At 45.1% G+C, this 19,302-nt stretch overlaps 2 protein-coding genes across 8 annotated transcripts in view; one reads left to right on the top strand and one right to left on the bottom strand.

The window, feature by feature from the left end:
* tjp2a (tight junction protein 2a (zona occludens 2)) overlaps positions 1–939 on the top strand; it is a 35,458-nt gene extending 34,519 nt beyond the window's left edge. For 2 of the 4 annotated variants that reach the window (XM_021590854.3, XM_090226945.1), the window contains one exon: positions 113–939. In XM_021590854.3, the coding sequence (XP_021446529.3) occupies positions 113–266 (154 nt within the window). In that variant the 3' untranslated portion in view covers positions 267–939. Of the gene's footprint in view, positions 1–52 lie in introns of all 4 variants that reach the window. The other 2 variants (XM_036967845.2, XM_090226946.1) reach the window with 1 other exon arrangement.
* LOC110509765 (amyloid-beta A4 precursor protein-binding family A member 1-like) lies at positions 500–12,834 on the bottom strand. 4 transcript variants are annotated; one of them, XM_090226947.1, is made up of 14 exons: positions 12,282–12,830; positions 10,914–11,240; positions 7,105–8,998; positions 6,699–6,914; positions 6,545–6,584; positions 6,184–6,329; positions 5,581–5,613; positions 5,356–5,439; positions 3,065–3,268; positions 2,768–2,947; positions 2,335–2,547; positions 1,929–2,048; positions 1,682–1,822; positions 500–1,473 (listed from the first exon to the last, which is right to left on the bottom strand). In XM_090226947.1, the coding sequence occupies exons 3-14, from the start codon at positions 8,923–8,925 to the stop codon at positions 1,402–1,404; spliced, it is 3,270 nt and encodes a 1,089-aa protein (XP_090083073.1). In that variant the 5' UTR covers positions 8,926–8,998; positions 10,914–11,240; positions 12,282–12,830; the 3' UTR covers positions 500–1,401. The 4 variants fall into 4 exon arrangements, with proteins under 4 accessions (XP_090083073.1, XP_036823744.2, XP_036823742.2 ...); XM_036967849.2 differs by lacking the exon at positions 5,581–5,613 and having other exon boundaries at positions 12,282–12,834; XM_036967847.2 differs by lacking the exon at positions 10,914–11,240.
* Between the last annotated feature and the right edge of the window lie 6,468 nt (positions 12,835–19,302).

The raw sequence follows: 19,302 nt of genomic DNA, 5'->3' as shown, positions 1-19,302 counted from the left end.
CTTAACTTTCCACTGCCTGTCAGGTTGGGTTCAATACTTTTTTTTTTTACAGACTCAATGCCCAACAATCTGAATGAACAAAAATGTCTCTCCCGCTCTCCTGTGTGTCCAGCTCAGAGCCCCAGACCCCGTCCTCCAGGCCACCGTACTCTGAGAGCAGGGGTCACTACGACGACGATGAGGAAGAGTACCGCAGACAGCTGGCCAACCAGACCAGACGAGGCTACTACAGCAACCCCCAGAAGTACAAAGACACTGAGATGTAGGACAGACAGATCCACCTTATTGTTCTCACTGTGGTTACTCGAACACCCTGTCCTGTGGCCCCACCTAGTGGCAGGATGATATATCCCATTCAGGTGTGTCCTGACATTGACTGTTTCCCTCACTGTGTGGGATGGCATATATGCCTTTTAACCTCCCAACCCCGCAGTCATATTTATCCAAACCAATAGGGTTCGAATACACTTTTTATAACCGTGTATGTATATATATGATCTTTTTACATGTTTTAAATCTTGTTTATTTCAATGTAACAGATCTGGACAGACATGGGGGTACTCTGTCTCCAGCTGGCCTGTTAGTGGGTGGTGGGTTATCTCTCATTGCATACCCTTTGATTTACTGTACTCTGTCATTTTTGTGTATTTTAATACTAGAGATCAGCGCATACAAAGTGCCTTTTATAGTGTAGCAGTGTCAGACCACTGAAAGAAGCAGTCAGCACTAGGCTCTGAGGTGATGGACAAAACATGCCAGTTTACATACAACCTGAGACAATCACATTTTTATGGCATATACAGTATAGATGCTCCATTCTTGTTTTACCAGGGTGTATCAGGGGTGTCAACCATCTGTATATGCATCATGGTCATCTTCATGCGGCTGAAATCAACTAGTGAGTCGTTAACTTTCTCAAATAAATCTATTTTAAACTTTCATTTGTGTCGTGGTGACTGTTTCTAGGAGTTCATTCAACCAGGTGCAAATTATAGCACAGCTGCAACATCGCAGTTACATATTTTTTACATGCAAGGCTGTAGAAGTGGTTTTGGTCCAATGAAAAGCTCACATTTGGGTTACCACGCCCCCATGGAGACAGTTTACAGTACATTCATAGGATCCTGAAAGACCAAAGGTGTTTCTCCTCAATACGCATATTTAAATTCCGCTATCTGGTTACTGATCAAACATTAATCTGCCTGGTAAACAACTCTGTGCCGTTTTGGTTCAGATTAAGGCAAGTCAGTGCGGAGTGGCATGAAAATACTTTGATTTTAAGCAAACAGTGATGTGAAAATCAAATACGTGGCTGATGAATGTAATTAAATAAAAACCGAAGTAAAATCCCCTTGATGTGAACTGGAATGGAGAGTTTTGTCCAGGGAGAGAGAGCAAGTCTCAGATGTAGACCGGCTGTTCCTGGGCAGTCAATAGACGGTACATGGCTGCAGGCATCGTCTTCATGTGGATCTGCAGCACAAAGGTTGCGTGATCAAAACACAGCCGAGCATAGAGTTTTCCTGACGTTTTGAATTGACAGTCAATTCTATCTCCACTCCATAAATTAATTGTAATGCCATTTACAGATTCAATTAGGATTACTTCAACTCATGACTATTTAAGTTCTTGACCTCGAACACTGGACTATTACATGTTACTGTTGCGTGTGTTCTTGTACCTCTCCCACTGCATTAGACAGGACTTGAACAATCTTCTCATGAGGTGTAGCCACCACACTCTGACCGTTGATATCAATGATGCGATGACCGACACGGACCCCTCCTCTCTCAGCAATGCCCCCCCTCATCAGACTGCAGATCTTTACAGGACAGAGGGTCACAAACAGCAATAAATCTAATCAAGCACTCAAAGCTAAGGGTCATCTCTCTTCCCCCCCCCCCCCCCCCAATTGTCATGATACCCACAATGCCATTCTGTACGCTGAAGCCCAGCTGATATCGGAGGTCTGGTCTGCGGATCAGCACCATAGTGACGGGGGGACACCTGACGATGTTCAACTTAATCTTGGACTGGGCCTTCAGACCCTGGGGGGACAGATTATAACAGGAGGAGACAGCCAAGAGAAGAGGGGAAAAAATGCACTTACAGCACCGCATGGTCAAGCAGTCAAAGTCAATTGTTTTCAGTGTGTGCCAGCTTGCAGAGGGGTAGACTATTTAGATTTAAAACGGACTGTCTGCCTGACCACAAGTGCATTTGCATTTTCAGCAGAAATGCACAGTTGGGCTGCAGTGACACAAAGAGAGAAAAGGTGAAGGCAGGGAGATGAGGGAAAGAGGCTGAAAGAACACAGACAAGACAAAGGCAAACCTTGATGATACTCTGGCAAGTGGAGAGGGGCAGTCCAACCAGACTGGTTCCATTGATGGTCATGAGCTGGTCACCAATGTTGAGTCGACCAGACTTCTCCGCAGGCCCAAAATGCATCATGCTAGCAATGATGACGGTGGGCAGAATAGAGCCCCAGCCTGACTCCACTATGACCACGCCCAGCATCTCTCCCTTCTGCTTCTCTATGTAAACCTGCAATAGGATACACACAGAACAAATTACACTACTTACACCAATAAGGTCAAGGCAACTGTTCACTTGAATGTCTTTCAGTTAGCCCTTCTTGTTAATGCTGTGTATTACAGGTATAGCTCACTGTTTTAGAACTAATTGGCATAGCCACGAAGGTCTAAAATCCCATTTCAAAATTCTAAGCACCCAACACTGGCCTGCCCCCTGGTGGTTGACTCACATCTCTGCAGTTCTCTGACTTGGAGAAGTGGATGAGGTCATCGTTGTACATGTCCTGAGTGTTGAGCAGGTCGCTGTACTCCCTCTGACTCAGGTCCTCTGGGTCGATGCCATTGGCCCGCAGGAACTCCTGGTACGCCACACTGAAGGCCTGGCCAATAGACTGGGCTATGAGCTGGGCCTGGACAGAGGGTAAGAGTGGCAACACAAACGCACATATTACGTTGTATGTCATAAAGTTCCTTCATACACACACTTGTGTCAGAGTTAAACAAATCATTTGTAAACACACACTTACATCCTCCGACTCAAACACGTGGCAGACCATCCTGTACTGGGGGAGGTCGTTGCGGGCAGGGCTGTTGGTGTGGTCAGTTGTATGGTTCAGATGTTCCTGAGCGCTCCTGGAGCGTACCATCTTCCCCCTGGCCATCAGCACCACCATGTTGCCTATGTCGGCGATGTAGGAGATGGTCCTCAGTGGCAGGTCCATCATGGACGCCTGATAGGAACACAGGATAAGGACATGGTTATGTGGCTATAGAGGGAAAGAGGTGTTTGGCAGTATTGTATGTGGATGTAGTGTTGTGTTTGATAACTGCGCCGTTCCACCAATTAGGTGGCAAATAAAAATTAAATGTTCACCTAATTGTAACATTGTCATTAAGAGCACATGTTCAACTTCATAAAAAAAGAAATCCCATCTCAATAGGCTAAATTTAAAAAAATGACTAGTAAGTGTCAAATAAAGTAACAGTGTTGACAATTTAATCTTAAACCAGCCATAAATCCCCTTGTGACGGGGGAATGGAAGCTTGTTGTGTACAACAGGGAGGGGAAATTTAATGCAAAAAAAAAGGAAATTTAAACATTTCTAGCCTGCCTATCTATGGGTAATAGGGTTGACGTGTTATGCTTGACCCACTCAGTTTTCCACCACAAAATGGACAAAGGGTAGAACCAGCTCACCTGCTTTATCACTATAATTTGGCTGTTTAATGTTCCTTTTGAAAAAATATTTTAAAAGGAATAGTTTCACCATATTAAAAATGAGAGTTCAGTTCACGTAACAGGGTTAACCTTAAAATGAGGGACAGATGTAAATGAATCACTAATCACATAATAATCTTTATTTACAATGATGGTGAATACTTGGAGACATTTTGGGTTTAAGTGGGTTAAAACCTGTTTGGGCTAGGCATCCCGGTGAAACTGGAGGGCGCGCAATTAAAACAAATAATCATAAAAATTATGGCTATTAAACATTTAGGTACATATCAGTTGAAAGCTTAAATTATTGTTAATCTTACTGCAATGTCAGATTTACAGTAGCTAGTACAGCGCCCCACATCAAACATTTTTACCACCGGCACAGGTTTCATAAATTCACAAATAGCGACTAAATATTCACTTACTTTTTGAAAATCTTCCTCTGATTTGTCATCCAAAGTGTCCCAGCTATAGCATGTAGTGTCGTTTTGCTAGATAAAATCCTTCTTTATATCCCAAAAAGTCTGTTTAGTTAGCGCCATCGATTTGAATAATCCACTCCAACATTTTTTTAAACTTTAATTTAACTAGGCAAGTCAGTTAAGAACAAATTCTTATCTTCAATGACGGCCTAGGAACTTTGGGTTAACTGCCTTGTTCAGGGGCAAAACGACAGCTCTTTAACCTCGTCAGCTCGGGGATTCGATCTTGCAACCTTTCCGAAAATCTACCCCGAAACTTTGTTTCAACAAGTCAAAATACGTTTCTATTCACTCCTCAGATACCCTAAAATGTAAACAAACTATAATATTTAGTACGGAAAGAAGTATGTTCAATAGGAAACAAATGTTTAGCAGGTGCATCCTGTCTTCATGGCGCACAGACACAAATTTCCAAGACTGTGTCCCTGTATTAAAACTGATATTTCTTATTCGTTTTTTAAATTAAAAGCCTGAAACCTTGAACATAGACTGCTGACACCCTGTGGAAGCCATAGGAATTGCATCCAGGGAACTAATTTTCAGTATGACCTTATGCTTGCCATTCTAAGACGATGGTCTCTCAAAAAAAGAAAATTCCGGTTGGATTTTCTCCTACCATATCTTTTTTGTTATATTCTCCAACATTATTTTAACATTTCTACAAATGTCAGTGTTTTCTGTTCAATGGTACCAATGAAAAGCATATCCTGGCTTCAGGGCCTGAGCAACAGGCAGTTTACTTTGGGCACGTCATTCATGCGGAAATTGAGGGTAAAAAGGGGCCTAACTAAGAAGTTTAAAATCGTTCTAGAAGTCACAGAGGGTGTACGGAGGGAAATATCAATATGCCAAATTTTGGCACTAGCATTTATTGAATTCTCCATGTGGTCTATACTAAAGCTCACTTAATTTAATATAACAGGCTTTAATATCCAATATTGGTGCACAATTTCTACTTAAAATATCAAAAGGGTTGCACGCAACAGGCACTCATTTCATGGAACGACCAAATTAACACCGGGATTACTAACACTATAGCGATTGTTTGGTACATGTAACATAGCAGCCGCTATCCTTGAGTGAGTCCATGCTAAGGTCAATATTATACAGTATTTACCTGAGTGTCTGCATTCAGCACTTTGATCCTCTGTGTAGACATGAAGAGATCCACTTCAGTGGAAGAAGGAATCTCCCCCCCAGTCTGCACATTTAGGGAGAGGAGAGCATCACTTCAACAACAGAAGACATTCAAACAACCATTACAGACAAACAGAAAATATGACTTAAGACACAGAACAGACAGAAAAAAATATATGTTACAGCCGTAATACTGTCACTGTACCTTCTTTCTGTTTTTAGCTTGCTTTTGTCCAGTCTGCCATATAGAATAGCAAGAGAGAGAGAGAGCAAGTGCGTTCAAGACAATGCTCCGCCAAGAATAGTAAGATGGGGCTAGGGTATGGACGACACTGGATTGGCTCACAGAAGATTGGCCATCCCATTTGGTGTATTAGGGCTGTGTGTGTGTGTGTGTGTGTGTGTACACACATGCCTTGTGTGGGCAGGTGGTGATTTAAGCTGTCTACCACATCTGACAAAAGTTACTGGCCCAGAGGTTATGAAGCAAACATCCTCAAAAGTTTCCCCTTCGTCAATGTGACATTAGCACCCCTCAAGAAACAAACAGACTGCATGTGATAACAACATAGACTGACAGATGCCATGGGCATTCCCCAATACTTCTTTATGGACATGAAACAATGTTATTTGGCAGATGTGTCAATAGCTATTTAGTAAAAATGTAATGCACAATATAATGCACATAATTATATGGAACTAAGGACATGAGAATGATTACTGCCTGTCACTTAAAAGATGGAAGAGGGAAGGAAGGAGAAAGGGAAGAGTATTCGGTCCTAGCTGATGTGACCCCCGTGTGGCTCACCCTGACACGGCTCATAGCCTCCTGGGCCTGCTGCATGCGGGCACTCTTAGTGGGAGTCCTCTCTGACAGCAGGTGGGTGGAGCCCAGGTAGCTGGCTGCAAAAATGATGCCATCAATCAGGTCCTCTGGGTCACATGGCCCTGGGACTGTGGACAAGACGGTCATTGAGGTTGGCGACAATCAATGGTCATCACTTTTGATTTGAGTGAAAACAAAATCAAAAGTGAGTGACAACATGCCACTGATGCCTAACCTTTTCCATCAAGTAATTGAAGTGCATTTTATACCACAGCAAAGCTTAATCTACAAAAACGTTTTGCTTATCTCACTACTGACCCCCCCAACCACCCGAGACACTCACCTTCCACGTATGTAGGGAAGGACGGCATATGCCTCTGGATCTGAAATGAAAACAGAATATTACTATTATACATCAGTAATGGTGACAGTAACAGTAGAATAGCACTTCTCTTTCCACAGTGGTGCGTGTGACACAGTGCAGAGCAGTCACTTACCTCCTCAATGGATGGTGGCCTAGGCGGCTCCCTCTGTTCTCTATGCTCCCTCTGCTGATCCTGGTGTGTTCTGGAGGACTCTACCCTCACAGGACAGACATGCTCTGGGACTGGCACCGGAACTCGAGATGGGGCTGGAGCTGGTACTGGAACATGGACAGGGGAGGGAACTCGGGCTGGGACTGGGTTATAGTGTGAAGGAGACTGAGAGACAGGCTGTAGAACAGATTAAGAGAGAACCTCAATTGATTTCTGGTGGCACATTTAAACAGGAGTAGATAACATTATTACCTCAGAGATCACTCTTATCACTGATGCAATGAATGGATAAACATCCATTCTCTCCACTATGTAAACATTTCAAAAATGTGATTTCTGTAGTGATCCAGGGCTGGCTCATACTCACTTCGCCACCCGGTGGCTGCTCTGGGGAGGATTCGTCCTCATTAGGACTGACCTCCGGTCTCATCACCCACACAGGCTCTATGGGCTGGTCAGGAGTGTAGGGCGAGCGCACCGTCTTTGTCTTCACCTCCTCTATGGCCTCTCGGATGTCCCTGATGGCCAGAGAGATAGCATCTCCTGAGCCTGTGACACTGTCCTCTGAAAGGCCTTCCGCTGGAGGTCGGAGCTCCATCCCGGCCTGCTCATCCTGGAACTCACCTGAACCAGGCTGCCCAGAGCTGGGACGCTCTGACTGGGCTTCACCTTGCACGTTCCAGGGAGGTGGCCCCAGGCTTTGGGATCTGGGGCTTTCTTTGAGGCTGTCGTCCTCCCCATCAGACGTAGTGTCATTGTAGTGGTGTAGCCTTGAGCCGACTGAGCGTCCCTGCCAATGGGGGCTGGTCTGTGGTAACCCCACATCCCTACCTGGCCAGGAGTCACGGGGTTGGGGTTCAGTGTCTGTAGCTCCCTTATAAACATGCTTGCTCTGTCTACGACTGCAGGAACCTGGGTGAAGTTCTGAATATGGCTCATCAGGGTCAGCCTCAGATCTCCTGTCTGGATAATTAATCCATTTCAAGGGTGCAGGGAAAGACTGAGGGTAGGATTTTGCGTAGGGCTCTGTGTTGGATTCTGTGATAGATTCTGACTGTGGGTAGGACTCATTATAGAATTCTGCATAGGTCTTAGGATACGAGTCTCTGAAGGTGAAGGATTTGGGGTGGGACAGTGGAGAATCAGTGTAGCTCTCATCATCAGGCATTATGTCATTTTCATAGGTGGGACTTGGGCTAAACTCGTCACTATATTGGTCCGAGTTCTCAGACTGAAGTGGAGGGGGCAAGAATGGTGATTGGTGAGGAGGTGAACTCAGGGGCGGAGCCTCCATGCTTAGCGAGGCAGCACTCTCAGTGTCAGAACAGTACTCATTAGTTCCATGTTCCTGATCATCCTCTACCAGATCCCTCTCGCTGCTGTCTTCTTCTCCCAGACCGGTCTCCCCCTCTCCATGGCCCCCCTCCCTCTGGTTCTCTAGGTCTGTCTGGTTGTCAAATCCACTTTGAGTACTAACAGACTGCGTTATGGATGAGCTGTACCCTTCCTCCTCTTCCTCCTGAGGTTGGGGAGACTCTATGTTGGGAAGGGTTTGATGCAGGTCTTGGGAAGGGGGATCAGGGGCAGTAAGACATGGTGTGTGGTGTGTGGGGGTAGGAGAGGTACCAGCAGTAAGGTCAGGTGCTCTACTGTTCTGTGTGTGGTGGGGTGGACAGGAGTGTGGGGGGTGCTGCTGCTTCATTGTTGCGGGACCAGTCATGTCCCTCTGTTCAGTCAGGGGAGCGCCAGATGACCGTTGCTGTTGAAACGGCAGGGCGTGGGTGTCTTGGCCATCTCTCGTCGGCGGTCTCTGTCTGTAAACTCTAACCCTGGGCTCTCCCTGGCGGCGGTAGCGGGCCGCGCCAGGGCAAGGCGGCTGGGTGTGGCGAGGAGGCTCCATGTCTGCTCCCTCCCACTGTCTGGATGGGCCCTGCCCTGAGGGAGTTCGTCTACGGTACCGTGCAGGGCCGCGGCCCGAGCCTTGGTGCGGAATAGGAGGATGATGGTGGTGATGATGTTCCTGCCCATCCTGACCGAGCATTTGGCAGGGTCTCCAACTTCTCCGGACAGGGACCCCTTCTCCTTCTCCCCCTGTGCTATTGGGCTGCCGGTTTCTGGAAGCAGGTGAAGCCTTATGCTCCTCCAAGATAGCATCACCTAGCCCCTCCCCCTGCTGCTTGTAGCTCATCACTCTGCTGTGGTCTGTTTACCTTTAGAACATGGTCCTTCCGTCTCCTAGGAGACACCACTCAAAGCACTGCCTGCAGGGAGACAGGAAATGAATGTGAACAGATAGTTCAGGGGTTATGGTTCAGGGGTGAAACAGAAGGATCAGGAAGGCATGTCTACAAACAGGAGATTGTGTTTGTGAGCGAGCACCCCTGTGGTTATGAAGTAGATCTATGTATCACTCTCCCAATATCCATTTTAACATCAATTCTATCCTCAATTTCAGAGATCTGCCAATCCCCCACACATCTACAAAGCACACACGCACAAGATCCTGATAGATAAGCAGAGCCGCAGGGGCTCCCTATACTCCAGGGTAAAACCTAAATCCCATGGGATTCATCTGGGTGTGTTTAATCTCAGGCATATTCTCCCTGCACCAGCAGCGGCACCACGCCACACCAAAGCAGCTGGCAGATGGCGTGAGGAGGAGGAGCAGGAGGAGGGACAAAGCACTGACGTCACTGACCTGAGAGAGAGGAGGTCAGGCTGAATACCAAACTTTAAGCTCAGTGTACAGAATATTGATGTCTGAACTCTAGATAGACTGTGCAGTATACTCAGCATCAATCAGTAGACTGACTTCACAGTATCGTATAGGATCAGTTTTCAAAATTGTGCACAGTATTGCAGGTAAAGTATTTTGTAGCTTTAAGGGCTATAGCCCATTGTACTGTATGAATTAGTGGCTTAAATTCAAATTTGATGGATATAGAAAGCAGAGAGTGTACAGATTTAATAAAGGCTGGATATCTGGAGACTAGGGGCAGAGGTTAATGCAGAACCTCAGAATGAAAAGGAATCTGAGTGCAGGCGAGAACCGACAAAGAGGAGACATGTAGGAGGACAAAGAGTATAGATTATATGCTAGAAATATGCCCTTTCCCCGGTGATTGGTGCTGCTGACTGGGTGGGCCCCTGGGGGGCAGTGCCCAGGTCACAGATGGTCAGGCTGTGGGCAACATCGGCCAGGCGGCAGGCGGAGGGAGGGAGCTGTGAGCAGCTCCTCCATCTGTTGGGGGCCCAAGTGAAATCCACAGGGAGGGGTCACTGATCTTACGCTAGCCTAACACACACAGGCCAATGTTAAAACAATGTAGGGGAGAGTATGTTGAGCCATTTTCTACATTCAGCATCGCTACATCAAGGGAAATATAGTATTATGTCTAAAAGATATCTACACGGAGTGTACAAAACATTAGGAACAAATTACATTTGTCAGAGCATGGACTCTACAAGGTGTCAAAAGCATTCCACAGGGATGCTGGCCCATGTTGACTCCAATGCTTCTCACACTTGTGTCAAGTTGGCTGGATGTTCTTTGAGCGGTGGACAATTCTTGATACACACGGGAAACTGTTGAGCGTGAAAAACCCAGCAGCATTGCAGTTCTTGACCCACTCAACCTGGTGTGCCTGGCACCTACCACCCTGTTCAAAGGCACTTAAATATTTTGTCTTGTTCATTCACCCTCTGAATGGCACACATACACAATCAATGTCTCAATTGTCTCGAGGCTTAAAATCCTTCTATACCTGTCTCCTCCCTTTCATCTACACTGATTGAAGTGGATTCAAGGTGACATCAATAAGGGATCATACTGTAGCTTTCCCATGGATTCCCCTGGTCAGTCTATGCCATGGAAAGAGCAGGTGATCATAATGCTTATTGATATTGTGTGTCCCTGGAAATAACCAGAATTAAATATAAACTTAACAGTTTTCAAAACATAGCTTGTCCAAAACAAAGTTGTCTCTTGGCACAACTTCCCCGGGGTAAGGGGGTTTGTTGAGCACATGTACAGGGTAAATTGAGCCACATTGAGGGTAAGTGGGTGATAGTGTCTTGTGACAGGTAGGTCAAAGTTGAAGTCATGGAATGGAATGGGGGTGTGGTATATTGTATATATAAAATGTATGCCTACATTCAGATATAGATCTCACTTACCCTTCCATTTCTTGACCAATTGTCTGGGACAAGGATGTTGTTTCAACGTGCCAACTCGTAGGCAAGTTCTCTGCATTTGAGGATACTAAGCCCATGAAACTGGTCCGCGAGATTGTTAATATGTTTAGCAAGCTCAGACTCCATGTCATCAGATGAGACCTCATGAGCATCTGCTACTCTTTCACACAGGTACATATTCCTTTTTTATCAATGTATCTCTTCAGTGTCATTCAGTCTAATTTTTCATCCCTTGCTGCTGCTCAAATTGACTTCTTCTCTTCTCTCACTTCCTTGTCTGCTCTCTCAAGAACCTCAATGATGTCAGCTCTGTAACAACGACAAAATGCACTTGAGCTCATTTGCATGACACATTGCAAAAATACTATGCATAAAACTGACAAAATGTAATCATAATTTGTATGGAGTATGGTGGACATTGGCTCAATTTACCCCAAGGCAAACATTTTGACTGTATTAGCCCACACAGCTACAAGGATGCACTTTCATGCTAGATTAAGGACCTCATTTGTAGTTTATAAAGACCCAAATTGATGTATTAAACAATATTTGGTTTAGATAACGTTGGTTTAGATACAAGCGCCATGAAACTTACAACATAAATTCATTTGACTTCGTGAAAATCAATTTTTTGGGACCTAACTTGCTTACCACTTTTTCCATGTGGTTTCTTCCTTCACAGACTCTTATGACCTCTTCCTAAATATTTGGTCACATGATTAATTTTGTGCATGGTTTCTTAGAAACAAGGAGTGGCTCAACTAACCCTTTGGCTCAATATACCCCACTCTCCCCGAGTATCAATAGGCCTATTGGTTATATTTTGTTGATATATTTGTGGTTTCAGCAGGACAGGATTAATGCATAGACTAAGTAAGGTGGTGTGACGACTGGCAAAAGCTTGTAGACTATTCAAGTCCCACGTTGAATGGCCGCTGGGAGGACTTTTTTTTGCCTGAACGTGAGGAAATTAAAAGGGTAGGACAGCAGGTAGCTTGTGCAGAAAACGCTCTTCCGATTCTGTCACCGTGTATGGAGTGGGACGTAACCCAAAAGAAAAGCAAAACGAGTAGGCGCTCCTGTGATGAAATATCCTAATACATGTTTACTTATTGACAACTGCTCAACGAACGGGCTATTATCCTATTTAACAAACAGACACCTGTCTGAATGTCCGACGACGATGAAAGCCAAAACGATGTGACACGTCTCTAATTAAATGATCCGCGGGGGGCCTTTCATGGTCAAATCATCGGCGCCACTGGTACCTTCATCGATTCGCTGGTGTTATGCGATTCGTCATAATGTAGGCTCTTTGCCCGATCTCCTGGATCATAAATAGGCGCTTACCTGTACATGACTAGGAACTGGTAGATCGCGTAACATTCCGCTTCACCATCTTTATCCTACTGGTCCCTCTGCTCGATACCTTCAAACAATTTGCATGGATTAGGCCCGATCGGTCAACTCCTGCTGCATCGTGACATTTGATCGGATTACCGATGCACAAAGCGACTTTAGACTGCTGTGTTTCAACATGATGGCGCTGCAACGATCGTGTTCTACGTAGCCTACACTGCTCTTGTCTGCACCACTTTTTCCCACGCGCAGTGAGATAGAGCCCGCAAATTCTTCCCTTGCGCACAATGCATCCCCTAGGGCTAAGAAACACCGGTGTAAGCAAAATATCGACACCACGGTGTCAAGCACACAAAGCAAACTATTCAAGGACCCTCGCTCACAGCATTTTATCAGAATAGCCTATGGATGTAGACTAGCCTACATGATCTATTAGGAAAATATTCCCGAGAACGCACTCACACCTCTATTGCTATCTTCTCTACAGTCTAAACGAGATCATTGGGACGTCCCAACTCTGATGTCAACCTGTTGAAGTGTAAAACGGTTAATGCTGGGGTAAGATTTATGGTTAAATTAAGGGTAGGGGTTAAATTTAGCGTTAGGCAGTAACGTCTCAAGGATTCACGGATTGCAATAAATGTGTGTTGGGTCACCATGTTATCCAATCTGTGTCAGCATTTAAACCTAGAGGGGCCTAATTGTCCCATCTCTATCTCCCGCACATCCATAATTTCAGCTCATTCTTGATTAACAGTAAGGGAGTGATTTGTTTGGCAAGTGTGGATTCATCCATGTTGGATTCATAAAGTAGCCTATCATATACCCCCTTCTTATTGGTGCCACCTAGCATTTCCTGCTCCCATTCACACGTGCTGTTCTATTTTAAAACCGGGCATCAATTTCTGGTCCTTTCTTTTCATTCAAGATGAATGTATATCTTATGTCTTAAGTTATTTAGGAACATGACAGGCTTTGAGAGCATGTTTAAAACCCATCTTTGAAATGATCATTCATAAATGTTTGATCAGAGCCATTGCAGTGTTGTCACGCAAAACCCATGGCCCACATGCAAGGCCTCCAGTATGACTGGTTTAGACTGCACTGAAGAAAGCAAAAGGGTTGGATGGTGTAGTATTGTCTCTTCTTCTCCTATCTTCCCAGTACTTGTCATTGTGCTGGGCTGCAGGTGGTGCTGTCCAATGGCTGAACTGTTATTAATCTTTTGATATGAGCTGACCAACCATATGGTAGTCCTATCAATCGTTTGTGCTTACAGAATTTGCACATCATTGCAAGGCTCAAACCACTCCCATAACAATCCATGACACTCCCATAATAAGTGTGGGACATTGTTGCATTATAATGTTAATAATAATATTTTTACTCAGAGGATCTTCGGTGCCGTTCAAAAACAGGGACTTGAAATCATTTCCCCAGGTCATTAAGAACAAATTCTTATTTACAATGATGGCCTGGAAATTCCACACAATGCTGGCCTAGACACCCAAAAAGACCTGACACATAGAGTCCTCTGGTCCCTTGCCACATTCTGCACAGAACCCGTCAGGGTATCAGCTAACACACAACAGCACTGTGTCAACCCAGATGGCTACAGATATCGTATTCTTCAAGCACACTTAGGTGTTTATGAAAACATTCTCACAGTGTTTACAAGGTGCTTGAGAAAGGGCATGTTATTTTACAGTTTTTGTTGATTGTCATTTTATGATGATTGTGGTAGTTTCTGCACTAATTGGTTTCTGTGTATCTTGCTGGTTCAGTTCTCTCAATACTTGGTCTAACACTGTAAATGAGCCCACTCTTCTCTCTTAGCAAAAGAGATCCATTGATTGCTGAAGTCCTTCTTCACATAATAAAGTGTGTATACTGTAATATTTCACCTAGAACTGACCTGTTTTCCCATGTAGCATTTCACTGCACCTTCAGGAAAGAGGGAAAGGCGAACATGAAGGGACAGACCAGACAAAGTTCCTATGACACAGGGTGCTGTAGATGTCCTGGAGGGCAGGCAGTGTGTCCCTATTGGACCGGCCGCACTACCCTCTGGACAGCAATGCGGTTGTGGGCAGTGCAGATGCCGTAGCAGGCAGTGATGCAGCATGACAGAATGCTCCCGATGGTGCATCTGTAGAAGTTCATGAGGGTCTTAGGGGCCATGCTGAATTTATTCTGCCTCCTGAGTTTGAAGAGGCATTGTTGTGCCTTCTTCACTACGGTGTTGGTGTGGTGGGCCCATTTCAGGTCCTACGTGATGTGCACGCCAAGGAACTTGAAGCTTTTGACCCTCTTCACTGCGGCCCGTTGATGTGGATGGGGGCGTGCTCTCTCTGCTGTCTACTGTAGTCCACGATCAGCTCCTTCGTTTTGTTGACGTTGAGGAAGAAGTTATTTCCCTGGCACCACTCCATCAGGGCACTAACAACCTCCCTGTCGGCTGTCTCGTTGTTATTGGTGATCAGGCACTGTTGCTGTTATGTCGTCAGACAACTTGATGGAGTCATGCATAACCACGCAGTCATGGCTGAACAGAGAGGAGCGGGCTGAGCACGCATCCCTGGTGGGCCCCTTGTTGAGGATCAGCGTGGCGGAGGTGTTATTGCCTACCTACACAGCCTGGGGCGACCCGTAAGGATGTCTAGGACCCAGTTGCTGGGTGTTAAAACCCGAGCTGTAGTCGAATAACAGTATTCTCACTTAGGTATTCCTCTTGCCTAAGTGGGATAGGGCGGTGTGCAGAGCAGTGACTATTAGGGTGGTGTGCAAATTGTAGTGGGTTGAGGGTGTCTGGTAAAGTGGAGGTGATATGGTCCTTGATAATCCTCTCAAAGCACTTCATGATGACAGAAGTGAGTACTATAGTGTGACATTCATTTAGTTCAGTTACCTTTGCTTGCTTGGGTACAAGAACAATGGTAGACATCTTAAAGAAAGTGGGGATGACAGACTGGGATATGGATAGATTGAATATGTCCATAAACACTCCAGCCAGCTAGTCTGCACATGTTCTGAGGATGCGGCTAGGGATGCCATCCGGGCCAGCAGCCTTGCGAGGGTTAACACTCTTGAAAGTCACGTCGGCCACAGAGATCTAGAGATCACAGTCCTCGTGAGCAGAGTGGGCCCCCGTCGGCGGCTCTGTCATATTCTCCTCAAAGGGGGTGAAGAAGGCGTTCGGTTTATCTGGGAGTGAGGTGTTGATGTAAGCGATGTGGCTGGTTTCCCCTTTATAATCCAATTGTCTGAAGTCCCTGCCACATGCGTCACATGTCTGAGCTGTTGAATTGCGACTCCACTTTGTCAATTCTTTGATTACCTTACGGAGGTCATGGCTGGTCTGTTTGTATATGTCCATGTTCCCGGACTTAACCAATGTGTGCAAAGTGAAAATATTCCACGGCAAACCAATTGACAGAAAACAATATTGCTCAAGACAATAATAACAGTTCTTTCTCTTCACACAGGATCCTTCCTTCTGGCCCGCTCCCGGCTGAATCCACGCGCTGGCTATATTAGCCACCTGCTCGGGCCTCTTCTGCCCGGCAACATGAAGTACTGTCTGAGGTTCCACTACTCTCTCTGTGAATTCATCCAGACAGACCAGGCTCTCACCGTTTACATTCAGGATCAGAGCGGAATCACACAGGAGAGGATATGGACCCAGAACGACAAGGTGTCTGGATAGCGACAGAGGTCACCATCCAGAGTCCACATGTTGCCAATGTAAAATGGCTTAACAATGGCTTTCCTTTTTAGTTAGTCAGTTATTTTCATTCCTCAGTCAGAACAACTGTCCTGTGCATGCCTTGCCTATAGTGTTTCATAATGTTTGTGACGGAACCCCTTGTGTTTATTCGGCCTTACATTGTATCTTTGACATCGTTTTTTTTAATTGTCAGTCCTTTGGTTTGGCTCCAGCTTCATAAGGAGCAGCAGTTTAAAATGAAACACGAATGCCGAAGTCTGTAGTCAGCGATTCTCCTCGTTGGTTTTTCTTTTTAAACAGTGGAATACCAAAGTGACCAACAGCATCAGGCAAGTGGTGAAAAACATCACTACCCATAATCCCTCTCCTCCTCTGTACAATAACACCTGAGACGTAATAGGAAACGAAACACCCCACTCGCTGTTTTATTCGTCGTCTGCGTAGAGGTGGATCAGAGAATCACCAGCAGCAAGAGGGACATCATTGATGTATACAGAGAAAAGAGTCGGCCCGAGAATTAAACCCTGTGGCACCCCCATAGAGACTGCCAAAGGTCCAGACAACAGGCCCTCCAATTTGACACACTGAACTCTGTCTGAGAAGTAGTTGGTGAACCAGGCGAGGCAGTCATTTGATAAACCAAGGCTGTTGAGTCTGCCGATAAGAATGTGATGATTGACAGAGTCGAAAGCCTTGGCCAGGTCGATGAATACAGCTACACAGTATTGTCTCTTATCGATGGTGGTTATGATATCATTTAGGACCTTGAGCGTTGCTGAGGAGCACCCATGACCAGCTCGGAAACCAGATTGCATAGCGGAGAAGGTACGGTGGGATTCAAACTGGTCAGTGATCTGTTTGTTAACTTGGCTTTCGAAGACCTTAGAAAGGCAGGGTAGGATAGATATAGGTCTGTAGCAGTTTGGGTCTAGAGTGTCTCCCCCTTTGAAGAGGGGGATTACCGCGGCAGCTTTCCAATCTTTGGGGATCTCAGACGATACGAAAGAGAGATTGAACAGGCTAGTAATAGGGGTTGCAACAATTTTGGCGGATAATTTTAGAAAGAGAGGGTCAAGATTGTCTAGCCCTGCTGATTTGTAGGGGTCCAGATTTTGCAGCTCTTTCAAAACATCAGCTATCTGGATTTGGGTGAAAGATAAATGGGGGAGGTTTGGGCAAGTTGCTGTGGCGGGTGCAGGGCTGTTGACCGGGGTAGGGGTAGCCAGGTGGAAAGCATGGCCAGCCGTAGAAAAATGCTTATTGAAATTCTTAATTATCATATATTTAACGGTGGAGACAGTGTTTCCTAGCCTCAGTGCAGTGGGCAGCTGGGAGGAGGTGCTCTTATTCTCCATGGATTTTACAGTGTCCCAGAACTTTTGGGAATTTGAGCTTCAGGATGCAAATTTAATGTTTGAAAAAACTAGCCTTTGCTTTCCTAACTGCCTGTGTATATTGGTTCCTAACTTCCCTGAAAAGTTGCATATCGCGGGGGCTATTCGATGCTAATGCAGTATGCCACAGGATGTTTTTGTGCTGGTCAAGGGCAGTCAGATCTGGAGTGAACCAGGAATATCTGTTCCTGGTTCTATATTTTTTGAATGGGGCATGCTTATTTAAGACGGTGATGAAAGCACTTTTTAAAGAATAACCAGGCATCCTCTACTGATGGAATGAGGTCAATATCCTTCCAGGATACCCGGGCCAGGTCGATTAGAAAGTATAATATAAAGACATATTGATGTCAAACACAAAATACAACTTTGCCATGATGAGTAAAAGAGAACCTCGCATTTACAACCAATCAAATTGCTTTATCACTGTAAACGTTTTTAAATTTGTCACACCTGACTATACTTGCTCTTTGTATAGAAACTGGTAATAGTCATAGTCAACATTTCCCCAGCAATAGAGGATACTTTGTCTTCAGATGAATATGAATTGGATTAATGGTAAAACAATTTTTTTTTAAAGAGAGAAGCTTTTTCAACATGTTTCCTTGTCTTGATTTGATCAGAAATCACAAAGCATGCCTTTAACTTCCAAACGGAGAAGCTATTAAGAACCTTTCGGATGCAACAGACTTTTTCGTGAGAATACCGAATTTCGGGATGCCTCATTGTCTGACAAACACCGCTGTAACTCGGCCACCTTCTTCTGCTGATGCGGAAGGCCGACATAATGAATTACTGTGATTACTGTAACAAACTGTTACTGCCCCACTTCGTGGACATGAGTTGCATGTGGTAACAGGAGCAGTAGAGAAAAGATGGCGGAAGTGGATGATGAAGTGGATTATTAATCTAATGGCTGTAGAATCAAGCAGAATTGGAATATTGTCCAAAATAATGGAAAACAGATCACAGTAGAGTACAATGATGAGAATGTCACTAAGTATCTTGTAGGAGTACGGTTTGTAAATGAGGAGCAGCTGATCAAATTACCCATCTTGAGGAATCCATTTGAGATATCCACACTGGTGGAGAGAGTGCTGGGTAGAATGAAGGCTGTGAGGATCACAAGAGATGGGCTGGTTTGGATTTTTTTGCACTTCCAGAAGAAACGTGTATTTCGTCTTTCCCGATTTAATAAGTTTGAAGTGTTGTGTGTGTCTCTTAGGAACAGGGCACCCCTCAAGGGGGTTATATCTTGTGGGAAGTAGATGTTGAAGAGATGAAGCACCCTGCATCCCATTGCTGGCTTGCTTCTGAAGCTAAACAGGGCTGGTCCTAGTTGGTCCCTGAATGGGAGACCAGATGCTGTTGGAAGTGGTGTTGGAGGGCCAGTAGGAGGCACCCTTCCCTCTGGTCTACAAAAAATATCCCAATACCCCCAGGGCAGTGATTGGAGACATTGCCCTGTGTAGGGTGCTGTCTTTTGGATGGGATGTTAAATGCGTGTCCTGACTCTCTGTGGTCACTAAAGATCCCATGGCACTTATTGTAAGAGTAGGGGTGTTAACCCCGGTGTCCTGGCCATCATGGTCACCTAATCATCCCTAGCGTACAATTGGCTCATTCATCCCTCCTCCCCCCTGTAACTATTCCCCATGTTGTTGCTGTAAATGAGAATGTGTTCTCAGTCAACTTACCTAGTTAAATAAAAAATACAAATAAACTCTTCTTGGTGTGACTGATGCACATCAGATTAATTGTGTGAAGAAAAAGTGTTATTTTGGTTTTTGATATGGAGTCTCTCCCTACTCACGTGCATTTAGGGTATATTTAGGGTACATTTATCCCAAGACCAATACAGTGTGATCATTGTAAAGATTTTGGTCATGTT

Source organism: Oncorhynchus mykiss, chromosome 29 (genome assembly GCF_057628025.1).
Source record: "Oncorhynchus mykiss isolate SJ-2025 chromosome 29, ASM5762802v1, whole genome shotgun sequence".
NCBI lineage: Eukaryota > Metazoa > Chordata > Actinopteri > Salmoniformes > Salmonidae > Oncorhynchus > Oncorhynchus mykiss.
The sequence above is the reverse complement of the archived record's forward strand: the minus strand, read 5'-3'. Positions and strand labels throughout refer to the sequence as shown.

Coding starts and splice junctions, on each gene's coding strand:
- LOC110509765 (XM_090226947.1), bottom strand. CDS start 8,925: ATGAGCTACAAGCAGCAGGGGGAGGGGCTAGGTGATGCTATCTTGGAG. Junction 2,548..2,767: donor AGTCAGAGAACTGCAGAGAT/GTGAGTCAACCA, acceptor ATCCTATTGCAG/GTTTACATAGAGAAGCAGAA. Junction 2,049..2,334: donor CTTGCCAGAGTATCATCAAG/GTTTGCCTTTGT, acceptor CTGTCCCCCCAG/GGTCTGAAGGCCCAGTCCAA.